The following is a 24,276-nucleotide window of genomic DNA, read 5'->3' as shown; positions in this document are numbered from 1 at the left end:
CTGGACTTTTTTATAATCTGCAAAATAGAATATACCTCTCTCCACATCTCCTTTGTGATGAATTGATGATCAACAGCTAATGGCTGCTGGCTGTTGAACCCTGAGCACGGTGTTTGTCTGGGAGCATTTGAGCATTTGCGTTTCTGTAATTAATTTTTCCTTTATATTTAAAAAAAAAAAGTTCAGGGTTCTGAGAGGAAAAAAAAGTCTATTTCAGTGAGCTTTAAGAATATTTTCTTATGCTGTATTCCCTCTCTATCCCTGTACACAGGCTTGACCCCACAGACCTATGGAATATGGGTGTCAATAGTACAAACTGATGTTGCTGGAACATGTGTTTAATTTGCATTATGCTAGCTCTTTTTATCTGGAGACTAGTTTTGCTTAACAGTTAACCATTACCATGTTTAATGATTTTGGTTCTTATTTTTCCATTGACATCAGAACTGTCGCCAAATCTTTTTTCCCTCCTCATATTCCAGCTCCTCTATGTGAAGATGACATTCCCTTCCCACTTCTCTCCTGTTTCCCTCCCTTCCAGTTTAACCAAAACAGGGCATATTTTTCTATTGGCTTAACCTTTCAGTAGCCTTACTTCATCCACAGAAAATTTTAACCTTTTACTCCAAAAGATGCCTTCATTCTCCCTCATCCCATTGACACAGAGCCCCACAATGACCCCATTGACTTTTGAATTCCCCATTAATTTCTTCAGGATTCTCACAGTTTGACTGTGGCCTTTCTGTCTCTGAATCACTTTGTATTGTGTACTTCCTTCTGTGCTTTTCCTTACCAAAGGGATTGCCTTGTCTTACAAGGCACGCACCCTACATTTCCTTACATTTTCTCATATTGTATTTGCTCATGCCTCTTAGATTGTGAACTCTGTTGAGCTCCATTTCCATTCTTTGCTTAGTACAATTCGTCTCTTGTAAAGCTCTGTATATACCCAGGGTGCTAGTTAAAAATCAAATAATAAATTCATTTACTTTACTTTTTTAAAAAGGTACAACATTCTCCTTCAAGCTAAGATGCATTTTGGAGCCACACAAATACTGATCCTAAATTTAAAACCACCCAGCCATGTGCCTAAGGAAATTCTAAAGAAGTGAATCATGGTTTAAAATACAAACAACGATGGCCTTTTTTTCCCCCTCTCAGTCTGAAGTATTGTATAATTCTTTTTAAACTGTAAATGTTTTATATCTTTGCACTGTATAGCTACTCTGCACCATATAATTTTTTTTAGCTTTGTCATGTTACATGAGGAAACTCCATTTGACTTCAGCCACACTGTATGGCCTACTGTACAATCCATATTGTTTTAAAATAAGTAGTTCTATAAATTGATAAAAAAGGCAGATCTGAAAATATTTTAACACTGGTACAATTGTTTTTGTGTGATGTTCTGAATTTCTATTATTTTGGGGACCTTAACTACAACACTTGAAGATCAACACAGTGCTGTTTTGCAATGAAATATAAAATGTAATACGGAAATTATTCATAGTGAGATAAAAGTCTAGGTTTATCGCTTATTAAATGGTACCTTCACAGTCTTTTGTCATACTCAGCTCTGGAATTTGAATTACAAATCAGATGAAGGAATACCTGAGGCAAAAATGCTTGGGCTCTCAGATCCTGTAAAGATTTGGGAACCATCACCCCTCCTCAACATAAAGTCTTTGTTTGTAAGAACAACCTTTTGTCCAACATTAAGTGTCTGCTTAATTTCCACCTTTAGTTTTTTAAATGAGTGAACAGTAGCACTAGTATGCATCTGCAAAATTTCCTTCATTTCAGTCTATTGGTAAGCAGTTTTGGTTTGCAATATGCTATGCATATAATTGAAGAACTGTTTTAGGAAGAATTCTCAGATCCCAATTTTGTATTCTTTAAACACATAAACAGCTAGTTATATTTTTTAAAAATGCTGAAGTCAAAGGATTTTGCAAATGTAAAGATTCCAAGTTTGTGCTATACCTGTGCCTTTTGGCTGAATGCTGAAATTTTGCATAATAACTTCGGAAAGTATTAGTGACTGTGTGTATCCTGGGCTGGACTGCCTTCCACAGAAAGCTTCTTCCAAAAAGCGATGGCAAGCGACCTGGGATGAATGACAATCAAGTCTTTCATTTTCATTTTGAGGTCTGAACTGCTCTCGTTGGAGAGGAAGGTCTCTTTCGATGGAGTTACTCTCAAAGGCTAATGAAATTTGCTTGGCCAACTAATGAGATGGCCTGACATGACCATCCTCCTCACAGATGAGCATTAGCAGAGTGGGCCTCAGCCACACCTGTGTTCACAATGGATCATCCCTTAGTAATGATCTGGAACTAATGAAAAGGGGTAATACAGAGCATCAGAGACAGCGGTCTTGTTTTAAGCTTAACATCTTAACATCTTACAATATCAGGAGTATTTCAAATCCCATGCCATAATGTACTTCTTTTCCTACAGGCAAAATCCAAACAGCTTGCATTGCTCAATCTGGGAAATAATTCAGTTAATCCAGTTTAATCCATTTCTTCTGTGCAAATAGTTTTTAAATGTTTTCTAGAGAAATTTATACATGCCTCCATGAAGAAAAACAATGCCTGGGACTGCAAGGAACAAATGCAGTCTTCTCCTGTGTAGTGTCCACCAGTGCATCCCAGTTTTATCCTGGAAGCAGCGCCAAGCTTAATGTGCAATTGGCATTGTATTGCTCCAGATTTTGTACCGTCATGATGAGAGGTCTTGGCCATTGCTAGGGTCATTATTGGCATTTTTACTGGGGAAGACAAGATGGCATGGATAAGTTGCTTGTATAAAAAAATGGAGCAAGTTAGCTGCATAAAGAAAGAAAGATTTCATATTTCTGCATGTCTGTGATTTCTATTCAGTATCAGACTCTTAAGAATGCCTTTGCTCTTCTCTGCAGTAAAGCTTTCAGTGGTTCTGTGGTTGTTTTCAGCATTGTGTATATATATATATATATATATAAGGTTACTGGATGGAGTGTCAGTCTTCCAAGCTGTAAGTCAGTTCAATGAAAGGTTTCTGTCTAAGCTAAAGCCAGACTGCTTGCCATCCTTTTCTGGTCTGCAGATACCTCGGTTGTTTGTTGCTCAGGCTTCTTAATCACCAACTTCCCCATGAAATGTTGCAATTTCATTACAGAATGTCACGCCTCCATGCAAACCCAGTGTTTAAGGAGAAAGCAGGAAGAGAAAAACAAAATTCTTTATATTTGTGTTGGTCTTTCTATTCAAATGACTATGTGTGAGGGCTTTACGCAGATTGCTGCATTCATTTTTATGTTTATTTTTAATCTATTTTTAATTTGTCAGATGTTATGACAGAAATTGCAGTACTTCAGTAATTTTTTGCAAATATGCTGAACAAATCAGGAGTAGTGATACAATTTAGGTCAGTGCCCAAGAAGAAACACAGAATCATCAAAAGAAGCCTGGCTTCAAAAATTCTCTTTTTTTGGTGTTCTATTTACCAAGTACAAAATACAGCTAGAAATATAGCTGCATGGGTGAGGTAAGGAGTGGCAAAAGAGGTAGCTGCTCCCCAGGAGCTTGCTTATTCCACCCTCTTTGCCTCCGTGAAAGAGGTGTAAGTTGCTTTGGGTTTAAGATCAGGCAAGGCTATGGAGGTAGTAGCTACCATGGAGTATCTAGCACACTGTGTTGTAACCACTTTCTAGCGTTCCCCATATTTTTTATGTAGCTGTGCCCTTTCAGATACATTCTGTTTTTGTTTGTGTGATGTTACACTGAGACTCCTCTTGCAATGTGTTAGGAGAAGACTACTTAATAAAGTTTTATCATTTCACACACATGCTGGCCATGCAGTGTGTCACTATGATATTAGATGTTTCTTGGAAGACAGAGACCTACTGGGGAATTGATTCAGCAATGCATGTAAAAATGTGCTCTAAAATAAGTGTTTGATTCAATGATTTGCAGAGTCAATCTGTTACTTGTTGCCCTAGGAATACTAGGATTTTTTCTCCCAACAATATACCCAGTAAAATGTTGTCCAGTGCAGTATAAATGGTCAAAGTGCGGCATTTCTGCCTCGCCTAGACTATTTCTTTTGTTCAGACTAATTCCCACTTTCTTTGTCAATCATTGAATTAGTGAATCTTAATCCAAATTATTTCTAATAATCTCTCATAATCCTAGACTATAAGTGATCTTTCTTACCTTTCTATACAAGCATTTCTGTCTTTCATTTATTATTGATGCTTATTTTAATTAGAGAATTTTTTTTCCTGTTATATTTTTATAACTTTCAGTATGTATCACATTTTTCATAATTAAACTGTCAGGATAGTTGACTAAAGAGAACATTTACTGTACAATTTGTTTTATGCTGAATCAATTTTTAATGCTGCAGTTAAGCCCTGATCATAGAAGATATTAATGCATTGTGCGTCTTTGTTCTCTGCAGCCCCAACAGAAGCTCCCTTACATCCTCACCTAGGTAGGTAATTTGTCATTCTTATTACTAAAACTCAGAATCACTAACTTTATTATAATAAACAATCTGTAAGGTCATATGAAACTAGCTCTGGGGAATTCAAATAAAAATGAGACTCATAAAATGAATTGAATTATGTCTAATTCTGATTAGTTGTTTTTTCGTTGTGATTTTTATTGCTGTTTATTTATTGCATTTGAACACTTGCAGTGCAAGTATATGATACTGCAGAGCTTTTCTTCTTAGCTATGTGTTAGAGCATCTGTTTGCATAAGGACCAGGACTGGAGCACCCCTCCTGTGAAGACAGGCTGAGAGAGTTGGGGAAGTTCAGCCTGGAGAAGAGAAGCCTCCGGGGAGACCTTCTAGCAGCCTTCCAGTACCTAAAGGGGGCCTACAGGAAAGATGGGGAGGGACTCTAACAGGGAGTGTAGTGAAAGGACAAGGGGTAATGGCTTTAAACTGAAAGAGGGTAGATTTAGATTAGATATAAGGAAAAAGTTCTTCACTGTGAGGGTGGTGAGACACTGGCACAGGTTGCCCAGAGAGGTTGTGGATGCCCCATCCCTGGAAGTGTTCAAGGCCAGGCTGGATGGGGCTTTGAGCAACCTGGTCTAGTGGAAGGTATCCCTGCCCATGGCAGGGGGGTTGGAACTAGGTGACCTTTAAGGTCCCTTCCAACCCAAACCATTCTATGATTCTATGACCTGTAACCCTCAGTGTGGGACAGCACCATCACACCAGTGCTGGGTCACTGGGAGGAAGGTTTTGTCCCAGTGCATCTCCAAGGTGCACTCAGGAGCAGGGTACTGCCTCTCCTGCTCTCCAAGCAGGGCACGGAGCACACAGCAGAGGTCCAGCCCTGCACCAACCCGTGTGTTGCAATTTGATTAGTCCAGGACAGATTCTGGCATCCTTGCTCCTTTTGAATAGTAGGTGACAGTTACTTCATTCATTTAATGGAAGTATTTGTAGAGAAGCGTCTGTCTAATAAAAATACAGGTGCCAAAGTTTGGGGATTTGGGGTTTTTTTTTGGTCATCATATGTAAATGATACAGTAAATCTAGGGGGAAAATTGAAGTCCAAAGCTTGCAGACCGATGGTTAGAAACATTTGTGTAACATAACTCACAGTTTATATTCCTTAAATGAGCTGACCTTTACTGCCAGCTTCACTGACAGCAGCAGAGAAATTCCAATGAGCTCATGGATTTTTGCTTATGAGTTATCAGAATGAACCCCCTGACTATTAGAACTGTAGTACATTCACTGGGACATCTCATCCCTCCTTGTGCCAGTGTTTCCAAAATCTGGATTTGGAGGGATTTTTTTTTGAACTTTCAGAACAACCAACAATTTGGAACAAAAGTTCTTAAAACATTTAGTACATACTTGATGACTGCACCTTTTTATAGCCATCACACTTTGGTGATAAATTGGGGTACTGCTTAATTTTATTGTGGTACTATGATCCAGAGTAAGCAAAAAAACCTGTAACTGAGAAAACCACGCTTTTGTGATTAGCATACTTTAAAAAGCTGATTTCCTCATTTTACAATGCATTGCTTTAGCTCTAGGTAAGGCAACACTTAGAAAGCACTGGACAATTACACTGGATTTTTTTCATATAGTGCTTTCTTTTCTTTGTAGCTGAAATGCACAGTGACAGCATTATCCTACGAGATGACTTTGACTCTTACCATCAGCAAGAATTGAATCCCACCATGTGGTGAGTTTCAGACTTCTGCTTTCCTTTATACATATTTGAGCAAATTACAACATTTTGGTTATTATAGTGAAGTATTTGTATTATATTAATTCATAGATACCTCAGCTCACATTGGTGTAAGTTTATGTGTGTCTTAACTCCATTGGGACCTAAATACATTAGTTTATTAATTAATTGATTAATGTGAGACTGAGAAATTCTAAGCCCATTGAAGTGAGTGACAAATTCTCATTGACTTCAAATTTTGAATTAATCCAAAAATATAAAGAAGGACTAGAGCTGAGCTCAGTGAATGTTTTTGTATGAAGATGTTAATTTCTTTAAATCATAACTTTTCATGGAAAAGGTGATGAATTTCAATAATTAAACTTTGTTTTTTCATTTTTTTTAATTTATTTATTTCATGTTCATGTAGTACATGTTTCTGGTGAAGCTAACTACAGTAAAAATTCCTTCTAAACTGAAATCAAATGTTTCCAAATCATTCAAAAGAAAAAAATAACTGGAATTAAATACCGCCATCTAAATTTCAGCTGCTGAAAATATTTAAGGTTGGTTTTGTTTATTTGGTTTTTTTTGTGGAAGGCAAACTTTTTCAAAACTTTCGTATTGTATAGGAAGGAAAATCCTTCCCTTCCCAGCTCTATACAGCAACTCCCAATTTCTAGGATTTTTTCGTTCATCGAGATTCCTGAGTAGGGTCATTCATATTATCACAGCCTGTGTTTGAAACAGCAAGCACAGGTTGTTATCATTCTTTAACCAGTAGATGCTGTTGGAGAATCTCAGGACTCCACGTGCATAGTAAGACAAGTACAATTTAGGACAGGTCAGGCAGAAGCTTTATTAACTATGATCATAGTGAGAGAGCACTCAGACAGCATCTCCCCCTCTGCTCCCCTGTTCTCTGCCAAGTGATTGCAGGGACCCAACCCATACACAGTTTCGGAAAACAAGGAAAGAGGTGAGGAAAAACAATCATTTCAACGTTCATAAAGCCAAGTACCCATCCCTGGGAGGGATGGACTCTTTAAGTTGCTGCCACAATTCTAAGGACTCCGACAGTAAATAATAGGACCATATGGAGAGATGGCTGTCGGCAGAATCTGGCACACCCAGTATTATCTTAGCTCAGAAGTGGGGAGTTGGAAACAATCACACTGTTAGCTTTTAGTCAAAAGGAATGTTCTTTTAGCAAAGATAACTCTTAGCCAGACCTCTCAATCTTAAATATTAATAATTTTACCACCACAATGATCATAGTGATAGAGTACCATTTCATATGATATATGTACGTATGTCACAAAAGAGGAAGTTATAGGTCTCTTATAGTACAAAACTGATTCTGTTATCTATAGTGAACATAGCTACTGGTTGTACTATACCCAGATAAACACATCTATCGGTCTTAACATTTATCGGTCGTCTTATCGGAAGTTTTGAGGGTTGGAGTCTCCTTTTCTGATATGAGATTGTTACTGAGTTTTCTATTCCTTCCAATCCTATTTCATAAATACAACTAATTTTATTGATTTAATTCATACAAGACACAGAAATATTTTACTGGGTTAGTTTATCTTGTTCAAATAAATTCTTGACAGGCATTTTAGCAGTTACCTGCATTTGTTAGTTAGGAATGTACACGCTCTGTGAAATCTGATTTAATTTTCCATTTTAGTAAGGCCTGTCACAGTTTTCCATCTGTGTAGGTCTTTCACAGTTTCACCATCTTAGCTAAAAAGATTGTGCTTTATGGAATTTTATGGATATTTTTCTTTTGCACATACTTATTGTAGTACTTTTTAATATGTACCTACTATTTTTCCTCCTTTTGTATCATCTCTTAAAAAGTTTTTCTGGACAGATGCATTAAGGACCTGGAATACTATATTATAAAAAACCCTCTTTCTTTATGGGAATTAATAGATCAAGGACTCTTAATGGGTTACAGAATAGCTGCCAAGGTAGATAGCGTTAGCAGCAGTGTGTTAAATGGACTTGAGTGGAGAGAAATGAGATGAGGCATTATTTCCCTGCAGATGTCTCATAACTCACAGAGGGCCTGTCTGTTGGGAGCCTCCGTAATTTATTTTTCTATTGCTCTCTTATCTTTAAATTCATTGTTGCTTTATAGAAGTCTCAACAGAGAAATTTCAGACTAAAAGAGCCCCCAGTCTCCTCCTCCTTTTGTCCCCAAGATTTGGATTTGGTCCCTCTGGAATAACCTTGATCCACCTTAGTCAGTGGGTCAGTGCAGAGAGGTGTGAGCTGGGAGAGAGGGTCCCAAAACTCAACACAATCCTGAGACAGATTTTCCTGTAATAACACCAGAAAGCCAACATCTTCAGCAATACTAACAGAAGTGGAGCACAAATAAAAGAAAGCTGTAATGAAGTGTCATGAGCTTTTCTGCATAAAGGACTCCTACAGTAGCTCTGCCTCCAGTGAAGACCCTCTTAGTGGCAGAAAGCTCATTCTCATTTGATTGTCTAGTGGGACTTAAATCAGGGATTATGAACAGTTTACACCATCCACCCTAAAATTGTATTTTTTCCCCTGGCAGCTGCTAAAATCCCATCTTTACCACACAAACAATTGTGGTAACTGCTAGAGCAGTATTTCCAGCCCTGCTCGGTCCCTGGTCTGCTACGCTTGGAGTGTGTGGTAGCAACTGCCTTGTGTGCGCCAGTACTCCAGCAGTGCTGTGTCACCAGGGGCCAGGTAGACTAAGCCACTCTAATAATTTCTGAAACCATTAGTTGTGTAAAGATGAAAAGAGGAATATTTGTACTTTCCTATGATCTTTTATTCCCAAATCCTACATAACACTGGCTTGGATGTGATTAATATTGTCCCACTCCTCCTGATCCCCTTTCTGGCATGTGCAGCTCTGGCAGAGACGTACGGTCCAAGTGCACAGCAAAGCATTTTATAGCTTCTGTGTGTGTCTAATTTTATGAGTCCCAGCAGAGCCTGTGTGTCACTCCATCGCTGGAAGAGGCCTCATATCAAATATCTATTTTGCACAAGGGCACTGTATGATTTCAAGAGTGACTGCCTGTTTTTTATGAATTTCTGCTCTTTCAAATGCATCAAGACACATCCTACCCAGCAACCATCTGTTTCTTTGGAGGCTCAGGAGCAGGGAAGGAGTGGCTACGAGTGTTTCTGGAGATGCAAGGGGAGGAGAAAGGGAAGGCTGGGATGGGGCTCTTTATAAACAGAAAAATCACAGCATCTGGGAATGGGTTGCTGACCTAAATCACAGTTTGCTGATTGAAAGAAAACAGGAGAAACTGCTAAAGTGGGAAAGGACAAGGAGACAAGGAGGCAGCGGAAGAGGACACATAAGAAGAAGGAAGCAGGGAGGATTTCTGTGCTGGGAATGCAGGAATGAGAGCATGTCTCATCGCTCTCATTTTCTTGGGACACAACCACCATGAGGATTTTCTTGCGTGGTGTGTCCAACTAATTTTTATATTCTTTTCTTCCAGCGTGCAATCATGTCAGAATATGATTATTTCCAAAGTCTCCAACCCGTAGGCACAAGCCTGCTTACTTAAGCAAAGATTTCCTCCTTTCTTGGATCTCATTTGCCACCAACTTTACAAAGATCTCTTTGGCTTGTGAAACGAGTGTGCTTCACACATTCATAAATGCCCAATGTATTTTAGGTCTAACATGTATTAACTGTGGAAGTTAAGGTAGGTAAGTGACTCCCACTCCACGGTAAACGTAGCACCGATGGCCATACTAAGCAGTTCACAGCTGACTTGCGGAACTAATTAGACAGTAACGTTTAGTGCATTTTTCAATAAAAAGTCTAATAGTGCACGTGATTGGTGGTACATGAGACTTGTGGAAAACTGGGAGGATTGTTTTAGTTCAGAAAGCTCAGGAACCATGAAAGTAATTGATTTCCTCTGTAGGGAAAGGGAATCTGCACCACGTACTACTTGCCAGGGAAGGGCCAGGGAATGGCTGGATGAAAAGAGGACCAATATGGGTGGTATCTGTAAGACTGTCTAGGTCATTGAGCACCTGTTTCTGTGACTATCTTGCCTCCATGTAACCTCATAAAATTGCACAGGAGAGTATAAAAAAGGTGCTATATAAGAACTAAAACAGGCCAAGCAGGAACAAATCTAGAAAAAATATTGTGTTTACTCCTATGATAAATGATGTGATGTTGAGACAAAAAGGGGGAAAAAAGATGTGTGAATTAGTAAAGAAGAGATGCTGGCATTAATGTATGTTTTTGTATAAAACAGTTTTAACAGTAGGGCTGTAGCGAACATGAGATTCAGTATGTTTAAAAAAGAAAGTCTCTGTATAGAAGCTTGTTGCTGGCTAAACTCTCCTTCCCAATTTGATGCCATGTTTCATCTCAAAGCCTATCAGCACTCCAAACAGCAATCACTTACAGAAGACATACCCTTAAAAAATGACATGAAGAAAAGCTGAGCATGTAAAAATCAATCAGTAAGAAAGAGGTTCCATCACTTCTTCATGGCATATGAGAAATGAAGAGGTACAGTGGTATTTCCAGTGGCAAAGAGGTGGAGGAAAGCTTTGTGACAGGAGAGAGAAGTCCTAAAGTGGTTTCCAAATTGCACTAAAACTGTGGGATTAAACTTCAGAAAGATTTATGTTTAAAAATTTCTTGGCAGCTTGAGATGTTTATCTTCTTTATAGTCCAGACATCGCAAAAGACATCAGTCAATATAATGTCCACAAACTCAGGTATTGTAGAGGGAAACGAGATGACAAATAGGGATGAGGAAACAGCAGATGTTTCCCCTTCAGCAAAGTGAAGAACAATAGCAGAGAGAGGTGGGACTCTCTAAGCCAGAGATGAGAGCAATGGCAGGTCTGCAGAGAAGACATCTAGATGAATATGACACATGTCAGCAGTGGCAGCGAGTACCAGCTGTGAAGAGAAAGCTGAAGTGATTTTAACACGCTAAGATTTTAGACCAGGCAGGTGAGAAAGATAATGTAAAAAGCTGCACCCAGCCAGGGCAATTAACTGTCTCCTGTTTGTATAAATGGAAAAGAAATTAACCTTCCTGTCTACACCAGGAGAGGAGCAAATTGGATCGTTTCTAAACATGCAATACTATGACGATCATCTAAGGAACAGCAGATCAATTATCTTAATCTTCATGCATTCCTGTCAAGCTAGTGAGCAATTTATTGTCAGAGATTTCAATTATTCACCACATCTCATTTCAAAGGGAGCACAAAGGTTTGAATCAGGATTACCAACAGCCATCCAATTTTTTATGGGAGGCATCATTCTAGAAAAGACGAGTGATGATGAAACAGCTGTATTAAGAAGGACAGTGTTTCTGGATTTCCGGACAGTATTTTGTAGACCACATTACAGAAGTAGAATAGAAGAACAGCTGAATCACTTTGTATTCATTGAAATATGAGAATTACAAAATTAAAATATCTCTTGGATTATGTGGCCTGACCTTTCACAAGGAACTAAGTGGTCCCTACCTAGTATTCATAGGCAAAGTTTTCCTGCAATATCTGTCTCTCCCTGCACATATCAGGAGTTCAGTCTGATGCTCCACTACAAAACTCCAAAATGTAGGGGCAGATAATGAAAATAATGCTCATAAACAGCCAGAATCCTACAGAATTCCAGGTATTCTTCTAGTTCCTGTCCTTCTGTTCTTCAGTTATCAGAGTTTAGGGATCAGGTGAAATTTAGATAGTGACAAAACACATCCTCCATGAACTCTGTTTCTGTACTTTCTCTTAAAGTACAATTTCATTCACTCACATGCTCTCTTCTTGTCTTATATTGAGAAATAAAATTATGGGCTGACTGTGGCTTCTGTAAGTAAGTATTAACTCATTGAAGTGTATGGGAACTACATTACTTCATTAGAGGATTTAGTTTTGCTGCTTAAATTCAAAATCCTGAATGCTATGAGTGTGAGATGCTGAATGACTTTATTGACATGCTTGTACAGGTACATAACTCAAGGATTTTTTACATCTGACTTTGTTTCGGGAAGTGGAGCTGAAACTGACCTTTAATAAAATCTTAGAATAAAGGAGGGATTTGGAAAGTGAGAACAAGGCATTTATCTTTGACTTCTGTAATGGACTTGGGCATAAGAAAGCCAGTCCTGTGCTGAATTCACCCAGGACCAACTGAAGAGACCCAAAATAACAAGTGCAATCAATTATTCACCACATCTATGCATCTGAAAACATAACATCTCTCGCTCAGCAGATCTTAGCATTCACAGACCTGCAGGGTATTGTGCAGGATATTGTACGCAGCCCAGAGTTAACCCATTCTGCCAAAAGTTACCCACACTTTGCTGCCCCGGGAAGCCAGGGGAGTGGTGAGGAGCCCCAGTCTGCTGCAGGAGCAGACCATGAGGTAGCTCCACTTAGTTAAACACATACTTTAAAGATTAATTTAAACATTATTTCTAATCACTACCTGGGTTCACAGCAATCCATCCTACCTCCTTTGCTCAGACCTTTTGCATGCGTGGCCCCTGCAGGGAAGAGCTGTCCCAGCCCCATGGGGTAGCTGACAATGCTACCAGCCTCTTCCTCACAATGCATCTGGAGATTTCATTTGCCCTGCTCAGGACCATGGTGGGCTGATGATTTTCAGATACTCAGGAACAGAAAAATCCTGCTCCAAGCAGTTTACAGAAAGACTTGCAGAGGCTTAACACAACACTTATTAATGGAAAGACAAAAAAGCAACATAAATTAGGAGAAGAGGTGAAAAAAACTCAAGGAAATTTGTATAGGAATCAACTATACATTGATAGTATGTATCAATATCTATGATCAACTATGATCATTGAAACTCTATCACATATGTTGACAGCAAGTCCCTATCTCCTTGGGATTTGTTCCTTTCCATCTGATTTCCTGTAAGATCTGCCATCCAGAAATTAGCTGGAGAATGAAAAGACAAGAAGACCAAACCTTTGCATGCTACTAAACTACATCTGGGTTGTGTATATGGGAATATGTATTTTGGTGACATTGTACATCAGAAAGGGTGGCCAAGTCTGAGGCACTCTGTGTGAGGGAAGCCAAAGAAAAAAACTGCCTAAACACCCCTTACATAAGTCCATTGCACTTAAAGCTCTAAAAATACCAGTTATCAAAGTACAGACAAAAATCAGCAAGAAATAAAAAGGTTTGGAGTGAGTTCACCCTTGCTTACAATGGAGTTGCTTGGGGAGCAAATGTTTGCCTGTAGGTTTGGTGTTAAAGCTGAGCTTTGGATGCCTGAAAGCAATATTGGTCAGCCCTGTCGCAGGCAGTTTGTCAGGAGCTGCGAGCATCTCCAAAATTTTTTTAAAATCTGCTGCTCATGCCAAGAACCAATACCCTGATACTCAAAGGTGAGGGAGAGGGCCCCTTCCCTCTGCTCTGCATTCAGGCTGCCCATGAAATCCTTCATATTAAATTAAGAAATATTAGGAGAGGTGCAATTAGTTGGCTCAGCAGCACTTACCAGCCTGAGTTTTTCTTCATACTTTTTTCCCCTAAAAGGTAAGCGGAGTGGCAACTCTCTGTTACTAGGAATAGGGGATATGACAAATACAAATAGAAAGCAGCAGCAAGACCTGTGTTACAGCAGCTGGGCTGTAGGAGCCTCTTGGTGCCCAGTTTTGGGTAGGGTCTGCAGCCTCAAGTCTGCCCTTTGGGGTAAATAACCCTGTGGGCTGGAGGGGGACTGGCCCTAACTCCTTTTCCTGACCTGTTCTGTATGGTAACTCCACGATGGTGGGTTTACAAATGCTGCACCAAAAGTGCAGTAAAGATTGTGGAAGAAGAGTAACTTCAGCATAAATTATACATGTAAGAGTTCACTTGGTTTCCCATGGTGTGGTGTTTTGCAGTCAACGAGCAGGGACACTCCTTTTTGGAGGGGGGACAGTTTGCAGAGAGCAAGTACTTATTTGCAAGGGCCTTTCTCGAGAGGCAGTTCTAGTACATCATACATAGAGTTGCTCAACATTTATGTTCAGCACCACGATAACAAAACAGTCCAATTTGTCTGACCACCAAGATACAACGGTCTTATTGTACAGTTTCCAAGCCTGATGCTGTCTCAAACATACGGTTTCTGATTTCCATTTTGAACATGGTGTGTTCTTCCTGCAGGTCTGAATGCAGTAACTGTGAGGTAGGAGAGCAGTGCGGTGTGATAATGCACGGCAACGCTGTCACTTTCTGCGAGCCATATGGTCCCAGAGAACTGGTAAGTGAAGCTTATCTGCCGGGACTGGGACTGGAGGCTATGAATTGAGGCTGCGTCAGCTGCAGAGATGTTGGTGTGCTTTGAAAGTGTGTTGTTCAGCAGAGAGGCTCTTAGGCAAGGCGATAGGGCCATAGGAGAGCACCCCAGGAACACCCCAGTGTTTTAAACTATAGATGCTAACCAAAGGTTATTGCAATAGCTTGCAAAGGAAAGTCTCTTGATCCAGTGTGCATCCAAGTTATTTAAAGTATCTATAAAATACTGGAAAGGCAAGGAAATAGAACTGTATTGTCAAACTGACATCATTCTCTTTTTGTTTCCAACAGTGAAATAGAGACAAGGTTCATTTTTCTTCTCTTATTTTATTAGCTGTGTCCTGTTTTTTCTTGTCGCTGTTGACAAATGTTAATTTGGTTGTAAAACATCACTTGTGAACAATGCATCCTACAGACTTCAATGCAGCCTGGAGCAAGCACCTGTCAGTCTCAGGAAAGTGTATGTAACAAACTGAGTCATGATGAAGGGGACAGAATTCATTTCTTTGGGGGGTAGTTTGGTCATAAAATTGCTGTAAGAAACAACATGGTGCAATTTGCATTAATTTGTGATCATCTGGGTGTGGAAAATGAATAGAAAGATATATATCCAATGCCCACATGCTAACGCTGGGCAGCTAGCTGCAATGATGTACATAAAATGGGAGTTTTGGAAAGAACTGAGAAATTGAAAGGCCAGCTCAAAGCCTGTGTAATTCAAAGTTAATTTTCATGTTTTCAACAGTCTTCTGAGTGGAGGGAGAGGCTGATTAGAGCTATTTGAAGAGCATACATGGAAGTGAGCCATAAAACAGAAGTGCTTTTGGCCAGGCATCTTCTCTTCATTTCAGACACTGACAATTCTTTTAACAGGGTTAATTTTACATCCTTAACTGAGACCAGAATTCCATAAATGCAATGCAGATATTGCTGGTGTAGTGACTGAAAGTCATAAACATATATAAAACTAATTTAGAGGCTTTACGGATAAAGGAGAATTTCAGTCATTTCCCTCACAGCCATCTCCAGCCGGGGAATCTTGACAGGGATGCTAAATTGTTTCTCTGCTACTTTGAGTCCTATTTGAATGTACTATGCTTCATTAACTGCCTTGAGAAGAGATGCATTGTTTTATGTCCTGTGCAAAAATGAAGTCACACCACTAGGATATTTTTCCCAATTTTTAAACTAATTTTTAGTTGTAGTATTGAGCATAGGTAGCACTCCTTGAAAAACAATCTATTTATGACATTTAGCAAGCCCAGGGTCCCAGCTCTGAGGGTTTTGAAATGTTATTAATTAGCTGTCTTCTCCCTGCTGATATGTAATTTAGACTATCCTTAGTAATCATGAATTGGCTCCAAAATTCAGTGTTGGACTGTATTACCATGTGGTAATACAGCACTACCATGGCATCAGGAACTTGAAAAAATTTATTATGATGCCAAAGTGGTGTGATTAAATAATCAGCTGAAAAAATCATTATGCTTATAAACAGTTAGCAGCCTAATAATGAAAGTGTTTATAAATATTATGGCAGTGTTGCAGAAAAATCAAATCCTTCTGAAGGAACATGCTAATGGCTTAACATTTTGGATGAGCACAGGACGGTGTTCATGCCAGAGGTCTGAGATAGTTTTATTTTTGAGTATGGACATAGGTTTAAAGCCCAATTTTCTTAGAACCAACTTGTTTCTGATTTGTAGTCATGTTTCATCGATTTCATGACATATCTCTTCCTGTCACAAATTTTAAAACCTGTTTCATTTCTCCAATCATTTCGCATTTTTATTCTATCACCCTTACTATTTGAATCCTATTCTGTCCCTGCTTGAAATGGCTCTTGAAATGTCTGTTTCTGTTCATGGCTCCTAGTGCCACATTATTCCTTTAAAATACTTAGTCAAGAAGAGTTGAATTTGCAAAATACATTATATCAACAGCTGTGACAGCTGCTGGTTTGCTTCCTTGATGTCCGTCTCTTCTCCTGACTCCCAGCAGCCACCTGTTACTGTAGACAGAGGGTTTTTTTTCATACCAACTGTCTATGTCTGTTGGTGAGAATTTACCACTGGCAAAATCCTGGAAAAATGTATAGCATCAGAGATGTTGCAAGTGAAGGAAAATAGCTACTGAAGGCTCCCTACCAGCCTCTCTGCACTGCCTGAACTCAGTAGTCCTTTGCAGAACTTTGCAGAAAGTTTTTAGTAAGTCTAATGCTTTTCTCTTAAGCATTACTGAAATGATTCACAACATAGTCTCTTTTAAGTCTACACGAATGCCTCTTCTGTGATAACTGATACATTTAATTTCTTGGTGATATGAGCCACTGAACATTGAAAAAGGGTTTCATTTTCAAATTAGAACTTGCACAACATAATTAATTGAATGTAAACTAATGTAATAGGTACTCGTAACTCAAGTCAGAAAGCACTTTATTATTTGGCATGATAGGTGTGATACCTAATACTGAATTGATCCTGACAGAATGGACTTAAATGGGGATGTGACTGTATTTTTTAAAGGGGTTTTGTAAATGCAGCTTCCCTATTTTTGTTTAAGGACTAAAATTACCTGTAAGGAATATTCCAAAGAGAGGAAAACTGTATTTTAAGTAAACGCACACTCATACAGATAGTGCCAAAGTGCCAAATTTTCAGGCATTTTTAAAAGTTGCTGTTTGAGATGATTGTGAAGCCTTGGGAATCTGTCCTGCTGAATCTGTCTTAGTTCACAGAGCATTAATAGCTGTGATAAATTTCCTAAATTTCCATGCACCCTCCTAAAGCACATGTAGTCTTGTTATCAGCTAATCTTCAGTGCATTTCAGTGAAGATCCCATTCTTTAATATTTATGAGAAGTTGCTCTCCGTATGTAATACGTATGTATAAAAGAAAAAAAACCACACCAAAACCCCATGCCAACTCATGCAGGTCTCCATCCATTATTTTCAAAGGCATAATTTCATGAATACATCAACTAGGTGCATGCCAGCACTGGAAGAAGTCCGGTCCCTTTTGCTCTTCTGTATCACCACCTGTCCCATCCCACCACGGGGAGAGGTGGTATTCGTATGAACATTGGTGGGCAGCATGGCAAACCACACCAGAAAATGAATCCAGGTTAAAACTGACTTGCAAAGGGAAAAGACTATTAGTTTAACAGAAGTCACTATTCAAGCTGATTTAACATGTAGCTACCCAGAAGTTGATGTTAGTACATGGAATGGAATGGAGGCAGCTGTCACCTAGAATCTGTTAATCATATACATTTGAATATACATTCTGAATATACATTTGCAAAGATATGAAAATTCTTTTGAAAGTCTCCAAAGACAGAAAAGCCAATACAAGTGACTGAGAGATAACATTTGTTCTGTGGCAGTGGAGTCCTAAATAACAGTCAGAAGACATCTGCATTTAGGACTAGCTTTTGTTCAGTGTCACGCAATGATGCACAGGGTAATAAGGGACTTCAGTCGTGAGAGAGATCTCTCTCAGCAGTTTTGATGTTTATCTGCATAGTAGATAATTAAAGAGCACAGGAATACCTGATAATGGAAGAATCTCTACTTTCACTGTGTGACTCGGAAATTATGCAGAAATTGTACTGTTCATCATTACAAAATGCTGATAAAATTGCCTTTGTAGTACTGCCATAGTTAATGGGTGCTTGAAAGAATATAGGATCTTCCAAGTCATTGAGTCTAATCTTTACTTGGGTGCTGGGTTTTTCAGACAATGACAGTTTAGTGTCCATGAGCTCAAATGTTCATCTATACTTTGCAGATTACCACTTTTTTTCATTCTTATCTACTGTTCAGTTTCCTCTACATCACTCATACAAGCAAAGAAGGAGGATCATTAAAGTCCTCTGGGTGCTCTACCTGGAGCTGCCTCCATGCAGATTCCCAGCTGAGCTTTGGTAGACAAAGCCTGCTAGCCTCGGGACCTTACTTCTGGGGCTGAATTTGCTCGGAAGTTTGACTTCTCTGTGGCATATCCATGATATAACGTGGTGCATGGATGCAGATCACAAGGAGCATATCCGATGGAAGATTCTGTCTCTGCTTTCATGGGAAATGACATGAATTACTGGTGTGTAGGGTCTGACATAGGAGGACAACTCCAAGGTCTTGAAATCTAGGATGCAGGTATCACTGGCAACAATATCAGATTAATTTATTTAAGGTGTTTGCTGTCCCTGTTCTACCAGTTAGATGACTTCTTTTATGACTGTGTAAACTTACTGTCTGGCCAGGTCATGCCGTTTTTCTTTTTCTCTTTTGATCTGAAGTTGCCATTGTCTTTCAGCTTGTACATTTTTCCTTCAATGTAGCCTCTAAATTCTGCTTATAATGATAAATTATATCTTTGCTGGGTCTTTTGCTAGTGAATTAACCAAACTTTGAGTCTCCTCTTTTTGGGGTGACCCTCCAGTTGGTCTTTCTGCTTGCTAAAAATTGCAATGATTTTTCAGCTCTTTGACAAAATAATTAGATCAGGCAGTGGTTTTAAGCAGTGCTTCTGCCTTGCTTATTATGTAGCAATATCTTTAAGTCCAACTTTCAAAAGGAATTGAAAATAAATAGGTGTCCTTCACAACACTCTACTGCTTCTTATCTTATAGTATTTTCAGGAAAACAGTCCTAATTTGAACTACTAAAATATGGGGGCATTGAAAGAAGGGAGAAAGAAAGGCCTCAGAGAAGGGTAGTGTGCTAAATAGGGAGTGAACTGCTTGGTGTTTTCTGCTTGTTTCTATGTCTTGGTTGGATGTCAACAGTGCGTAGATGCTACTACAAAATTTCATTGTATATATTATGCAGTATCACCAAGGTTTTGTTTGCTTTGCTGTTGAAGACTTAGGTTCTGTTATTCCCTCTTAATATTTAATTTTATTATTTTAGGTTACTTAATGTTATTTTTGTTATTTATTTATGGTAATTTTTGTTCTTGTTCTGTGCTGGGAGAAGTTAAAACTATTCTGTATATACAGATTTATGCTAAGCTGACCATAAACCACAGGGTTCATTTTTTCAATCTTCTAAATACTGGTCAAGCACCAGCGTTTCACGTAAATGTGCTTGCTTTGTAGACATTAATATGATGAAAGAAAAAAGTTTCCAGCTTTGACATATGATGAGACATCAATAATCAAAATGACATAACAGAAATGTCCATGATCACTCAACCTGAAAGGGTTGGCAGTGAATAGTTTTATGCACTGGAGATCTAGGTATCCAGAGAGTTTCCATGCTTTCAGAGAAGAACAAGTGATGAATGTATTGTTTTGCTGATCTAACACAACCTCTCTCCTATTTGCTTTTCTTCCTGTAGACCACCACTGGCCTTAACACAACTACTGCATCCGTCCTTCAATTTTCCCTTGGTAAGTTTAGCTTACTCTTTCACCTGAGAAAGTGTAAAAAGTCGTTTCTGCAAAGGAAGATGGCCCTCAAGTTCAGGTTTACCTTTCTGGTTGATGTTCCACTTGACATGAGGGATTAAAAAATCTTTTAAAAACTGCAGCACATTCATTCATCTCCTAATCTAGAGCTCCTAATCTAAACTTTGAAAAGGAGAAACTCCAGTGGATACTCCGATGACGGGAGGCATAGTCATGTTTGGGTTTGGTTTTTTTTCGGATAACCTTATAATCTCTTGCTCTTTCTCTGAAGTGTGATTACTGTTTCTAAAAAATGAACTTTTTTAACATTTAAGACCCTTGCTATGTTCCAAGTTATGGGTGGGTAGAGCTGTTTTTAACACATCCGTACAAACAGAATAGGTTCATATTGTTGTTCATATTATCAACAGCGTGGTTATACACTGTATTACTTAGAATACCTGCTGTAAGTTATTGCACATTTTCACTGTGTAGCTGTGGCTATAAATTATGGCAGAAGTTGTGGCTTGGGCTGAGGGCAAATTGTGAACACATTTGATTTGTTAACTCATATCTCAGTGTTCAAAATATGAAGGAAAAATGTTTTTGTATAAATGGTTCAATAAAAAAGCAAGCAGGAAGTGTAGCCTGCTTCCTCTGTGGACCCCTGGATATGTGTTTCCAAATCATATTCCTATTTTTAAAAAAGTAATTCTCCAAAAGTATCTCAGCAGATGTGTGATTAAATTCTGGAAATCTCAGCTGGATCTAAGAGCTATCAGGTAGCTTGGGAACCAGCTTGGTTTTTTTAATGGATTGGAAGTCAAAATACCAGAAGGCTCAGAAATATGTCATTTAAATTTGTTTTTATCTGAAGTTGTTCATTTGACTATTGAGGTCATCATTACCTGTCACCCTGCAATTGACTGGAATGTTAGTAGTTCTAAGGATTGGTATCTATCCTTTTATTTTGAATTACTGTTTTAAAAAAGCCAAAAGAATGTATCTACTCCTAAACTGAATTATTGCATAAATATTGGGCACCTGCAGTGAAAACCAGCCTGGAGCTACCCTGCAGTTCATTCAGCCAGTGAAAGGGAGCAGCTCACTTGATCTGTTAGGACGTATCGCTCACCTGCAGAAGCCCGCCCGCCCTTGGCTGTGCCCTAGGATAGGTGAATTTTATAATGCTGCAACTTTGCGATGATGGAGGAATTTTGTTTTTCAGGAAAATTTACAAAAATCTTCTATGGATTATTCTTACAGTGGCCCAGCATGGTTAACAGCAGTGTAAGCTGAATGGATTGGTAGGTAAATGTTTGCTGTCACAGCTCGTTGGCTGGTGTTTGCTGCAGGTGAACTGCAGAAAGGTGCAGGCTCCCAGAAGTTCCAAAATTAGACTTAAGATTTCATTAGTAGCCTTTGTACCTATCAGCTGGGGAAGGTCAAATAAAAAAAGGGTAAGAACAGGCTGAGTAGGAAATACCCTATATGACTAGATTGTCATGAATGTATGGTAAGAACACCTTAAGGTGTACCAGTAGGAACCAGTAGAATCCCCAGTATGATGGAGCAGGAGGGCGTGAATGCACATCTGAGTAAATCAAACTTCAGCCTGAAGTTCAAAATGTATCACATTTCCCTATGTGCCTGTGTTGAGCTTGAAATACAGTGCAGATTGGCTTTGTAACTGATAAAAACCGGCATGAGTCAGGGGACTGCTGCTGACCTCAGCAATACTTGGCTTTAAACTCATAAATCTAAACTAGGCATTTGCCAGTTTCCAGCTTATTCCCAAATGTCCGATTTAATCATAACCCTATTTAGGAATTCATCCAAGGGAATTGCCTTTTTTTTAAAGAATTTTTAACACTTTCTATCGACCATGGAATAGCTTAAGCTGTAATCTTTTGGGGGTATCTTTATATTAAATTCGTCACATAGCTTTGGCCACATTAAAGTGCATACCCTTTGATTTCTCTCACCACTAATTATCAGATGGAATTTTGTATTTGTAGGTATGTAAGAAGATGAGGACTGGGAAATGAAGCAAAAAAAATGGTCCTGAGTTCACCATAAATCCCAGATCCTTTTAAACTGTGTGGTCAGGAAGGGTAATACCCTAGTGAATTTTTCATTAGTTGATATTCTGTGTAGTTTCCTTCATGTACCACCTATTTGGTAGTCTTGCCCTTTAAAGGGCAACAGGGTTGAAAAGGTGCACTTAAGATGAAGGGTTAATTAGGATGAAAAGGTAATTAGTAAGGCCTATTCAGCACATAGGACAACATTAATGTGCAGTATCCTTTCCAAATGCGAGCAACTTTTCTGCCACTCAGCATTCACTTGGAGCTGGTGGCATTGCCTTTTGGTCTAGGGCTGGGGTGATGTTTACATTCATGCACTCCCTGCCCAAGTGTGCAGAAAATTTCAGTTACTTCAGATGTCTTAATCATCCATGACTACATTTCTCCAAGACCAAACGCTGACATGTGAAAGACAAAGTCTAGCAGTTTCCTTAATGTTCAGTGGGATTGTTAACTGCGTTATTTAAAGAAATGCCTTTGGGCTCTCTCAGGCCAGAACATCTAATTCAACAGTCTGGGACTGCAGGATATTGTGTAAAAGCCTAGGGACTCAGCTGCCACACAATGGTAGTCTGATTCATTAGCTGAAATATTCCCTATTTCTCACTCCAAATCTCAGGCTTTTCCCCTTAGCTAAATCCCTGGACTTCTCCAGGGATGAACATGATCTGTCATTCGCGTAGGCCACTGTGATGGAAGGTGACTCAGTACTGAGAGATTAGTGACTGAGCTAAACACAGGAAGAAAGAGACCCATGAAATCCCATATGGAGAAGAGGAAAGGCTCTAAGGGAGCAATGACGAGGCATGAGGTGTGCAAGAAGTTCTGCTCATGTGTTGTTCCTTGGGTGTCCTCTTCAAGCATATGCTCCTGTGGCTGTGGTGTATGTGGGCTGTACATGCTCTGCGTGGGCAGTTCAGCATTGGCAGGCTCTTCCCGTCCCTCCTTCCTCCGTGGTGCCTCTGAGTCAAACACCAAGCTGAAGCTGAAGGTGCTGTGATCAGTACCAACACTCAGCCTGGCCTCCAGGACAGGTGCTCCTTGGAGTGGTATGTGTCTCAACATGAAAATTGTTAATGGAAAATATTACATTGCCTTGAAAAAATTTGTTCCATAGCTCTCTCCTTACATCTCTGGATCATTTCTGGCTGTTAAACAATATTTGAAAATGGGAATGACTTGATAAGGAAAGCTCCCACTCTTCAGCTTTGTTATGAAAACTTTTGAGCACTCCTCTGAGAACAGAATGATTTTGACAGTATCCTGTACTGGATAAATACATAATGTTTGTAAGGCAGGATCCTGCTTTAAAAATGCTTTCCCTTTGACTTTTATGCCATTATCACAAAGATCCTCTGTCATTACTAGAGCAAATTAGCAATTCTCTGCTCCCCCGTTTTCTATAAAAATCTAACTCCCCTACTATTTTATATTAAACCAAAATTGATTTAGGGGGGAAGAGCTTGCTTTCATCTTCTGAGAGGGAATAAGTCTTCAAACATTTCAAACAATTGTCACTTCGGCTCCATTTTTTAAAGATCAAGCCGTTAGTTTTGCAAACAAAGAACTAGCCAAAGGGTCAGAAGTTTTTTTGCTTTATTTAGAAAAAAAGCTTGGGCTTGGACTCTCCTTTCCAAAAAAATCATGATAAAGAAGTTCTGTGAAAGTTGGGTTCCCAAATCTAACAGATTTTACTTTGGGTCAATCATTAATCCTTACTTTCAGTCAGCCCCCAAATTACCTTTCTGTGACAAATACATGACTTGCAATATCTTCAATTTGTTTCTAATCATAAACCATCTTTCCCTAATTGATTTTAGCTGAGTTATGGTCATTTCATACTTGTAGCATTGGCTTTGGTTTAATACAAAAGGGAATTTGAAATGAAATGCACAAGGTGCCACATAATATGGTACTAAAGCAAAAAAATAATTTGCATGAATTCCTAAGAGTCAAACCTCTCAGCAGCTTACTGTTCTGCACACTGCTGTCTGATATATAGAAATAGCACATTTCGACAGACATCTTTCTTATTCATTGTGATCTTGTGGTGGAGTTACTACTTTTATATAAGCATCACTTAATTATCCTACAAAGGACTGCATTGAATTTGAGAGAGGTAATGTAAAAAGGAAATTGTAAAAGTATGTAAAATCTTATTTAAAAGTCAAGAAATGTGAGATAAAGCTTGAAATCCATCAGTGCCCATGCCATATCAAGAAAAGTTAACTGTAATCTTTCTTTTGTTTTATGCTTAATGCAGTCTTCTGAAATGCCTTTCTGTTAGCTTAGTGGTGA

At 39.0% G+C, this 24,276-nt stretch overlaps 1 protein-coding gene across 2 annotated transcripts in view; it reads left to right on the top strand.

The window, feature by feature from the left end:
- The window catches only part of RELN (reelin), a 305,081-nt gene that overhangs the window by 129,163 nt on the left and 151,642 nt on the right, over positions 1-24,276 (top strand). For both annotated transcript variants that reach the window (XM_030014298.1, XM_030014297.2), the window contains exons 5-8: positions 4,447-4,479; positions 6,126-6,204; positions 14,371-14,467; positions 19,843-19,894. In XM_030014298.1, coding sequence (XP_029870158.1) covers positions 4,447-4,479; positions 6,126-6,204; positions 14,371-14,467; positions 19,843-19,894 — 261 coding nt within the window. The remainder of the gene's footprint in view (positions 1-4,446; positions 4,480-6,125; positions 6,205-14,370; positions 14,468-19,842; positions 19,895-24,276) is intronic.

This window comes from Aquila chrysaetos, chromosome 5, assembly GCF_900496995.4.
Source record: "Aquila chrysaetos chrysaetos chromosome 5, bAquChr1.4, whole genome shotgun sequence".
Lineage (NCBI taxonomy): Eukaryota > Metazoa > Chordata > Aves > Accipitriformes > Accipitridae > Aquila > Aquila chrysaetos.
Note: the sequence above shows the minus strand (reverse complement) of the source record. Positions and strands in the feature narration are given on the sequence as shown.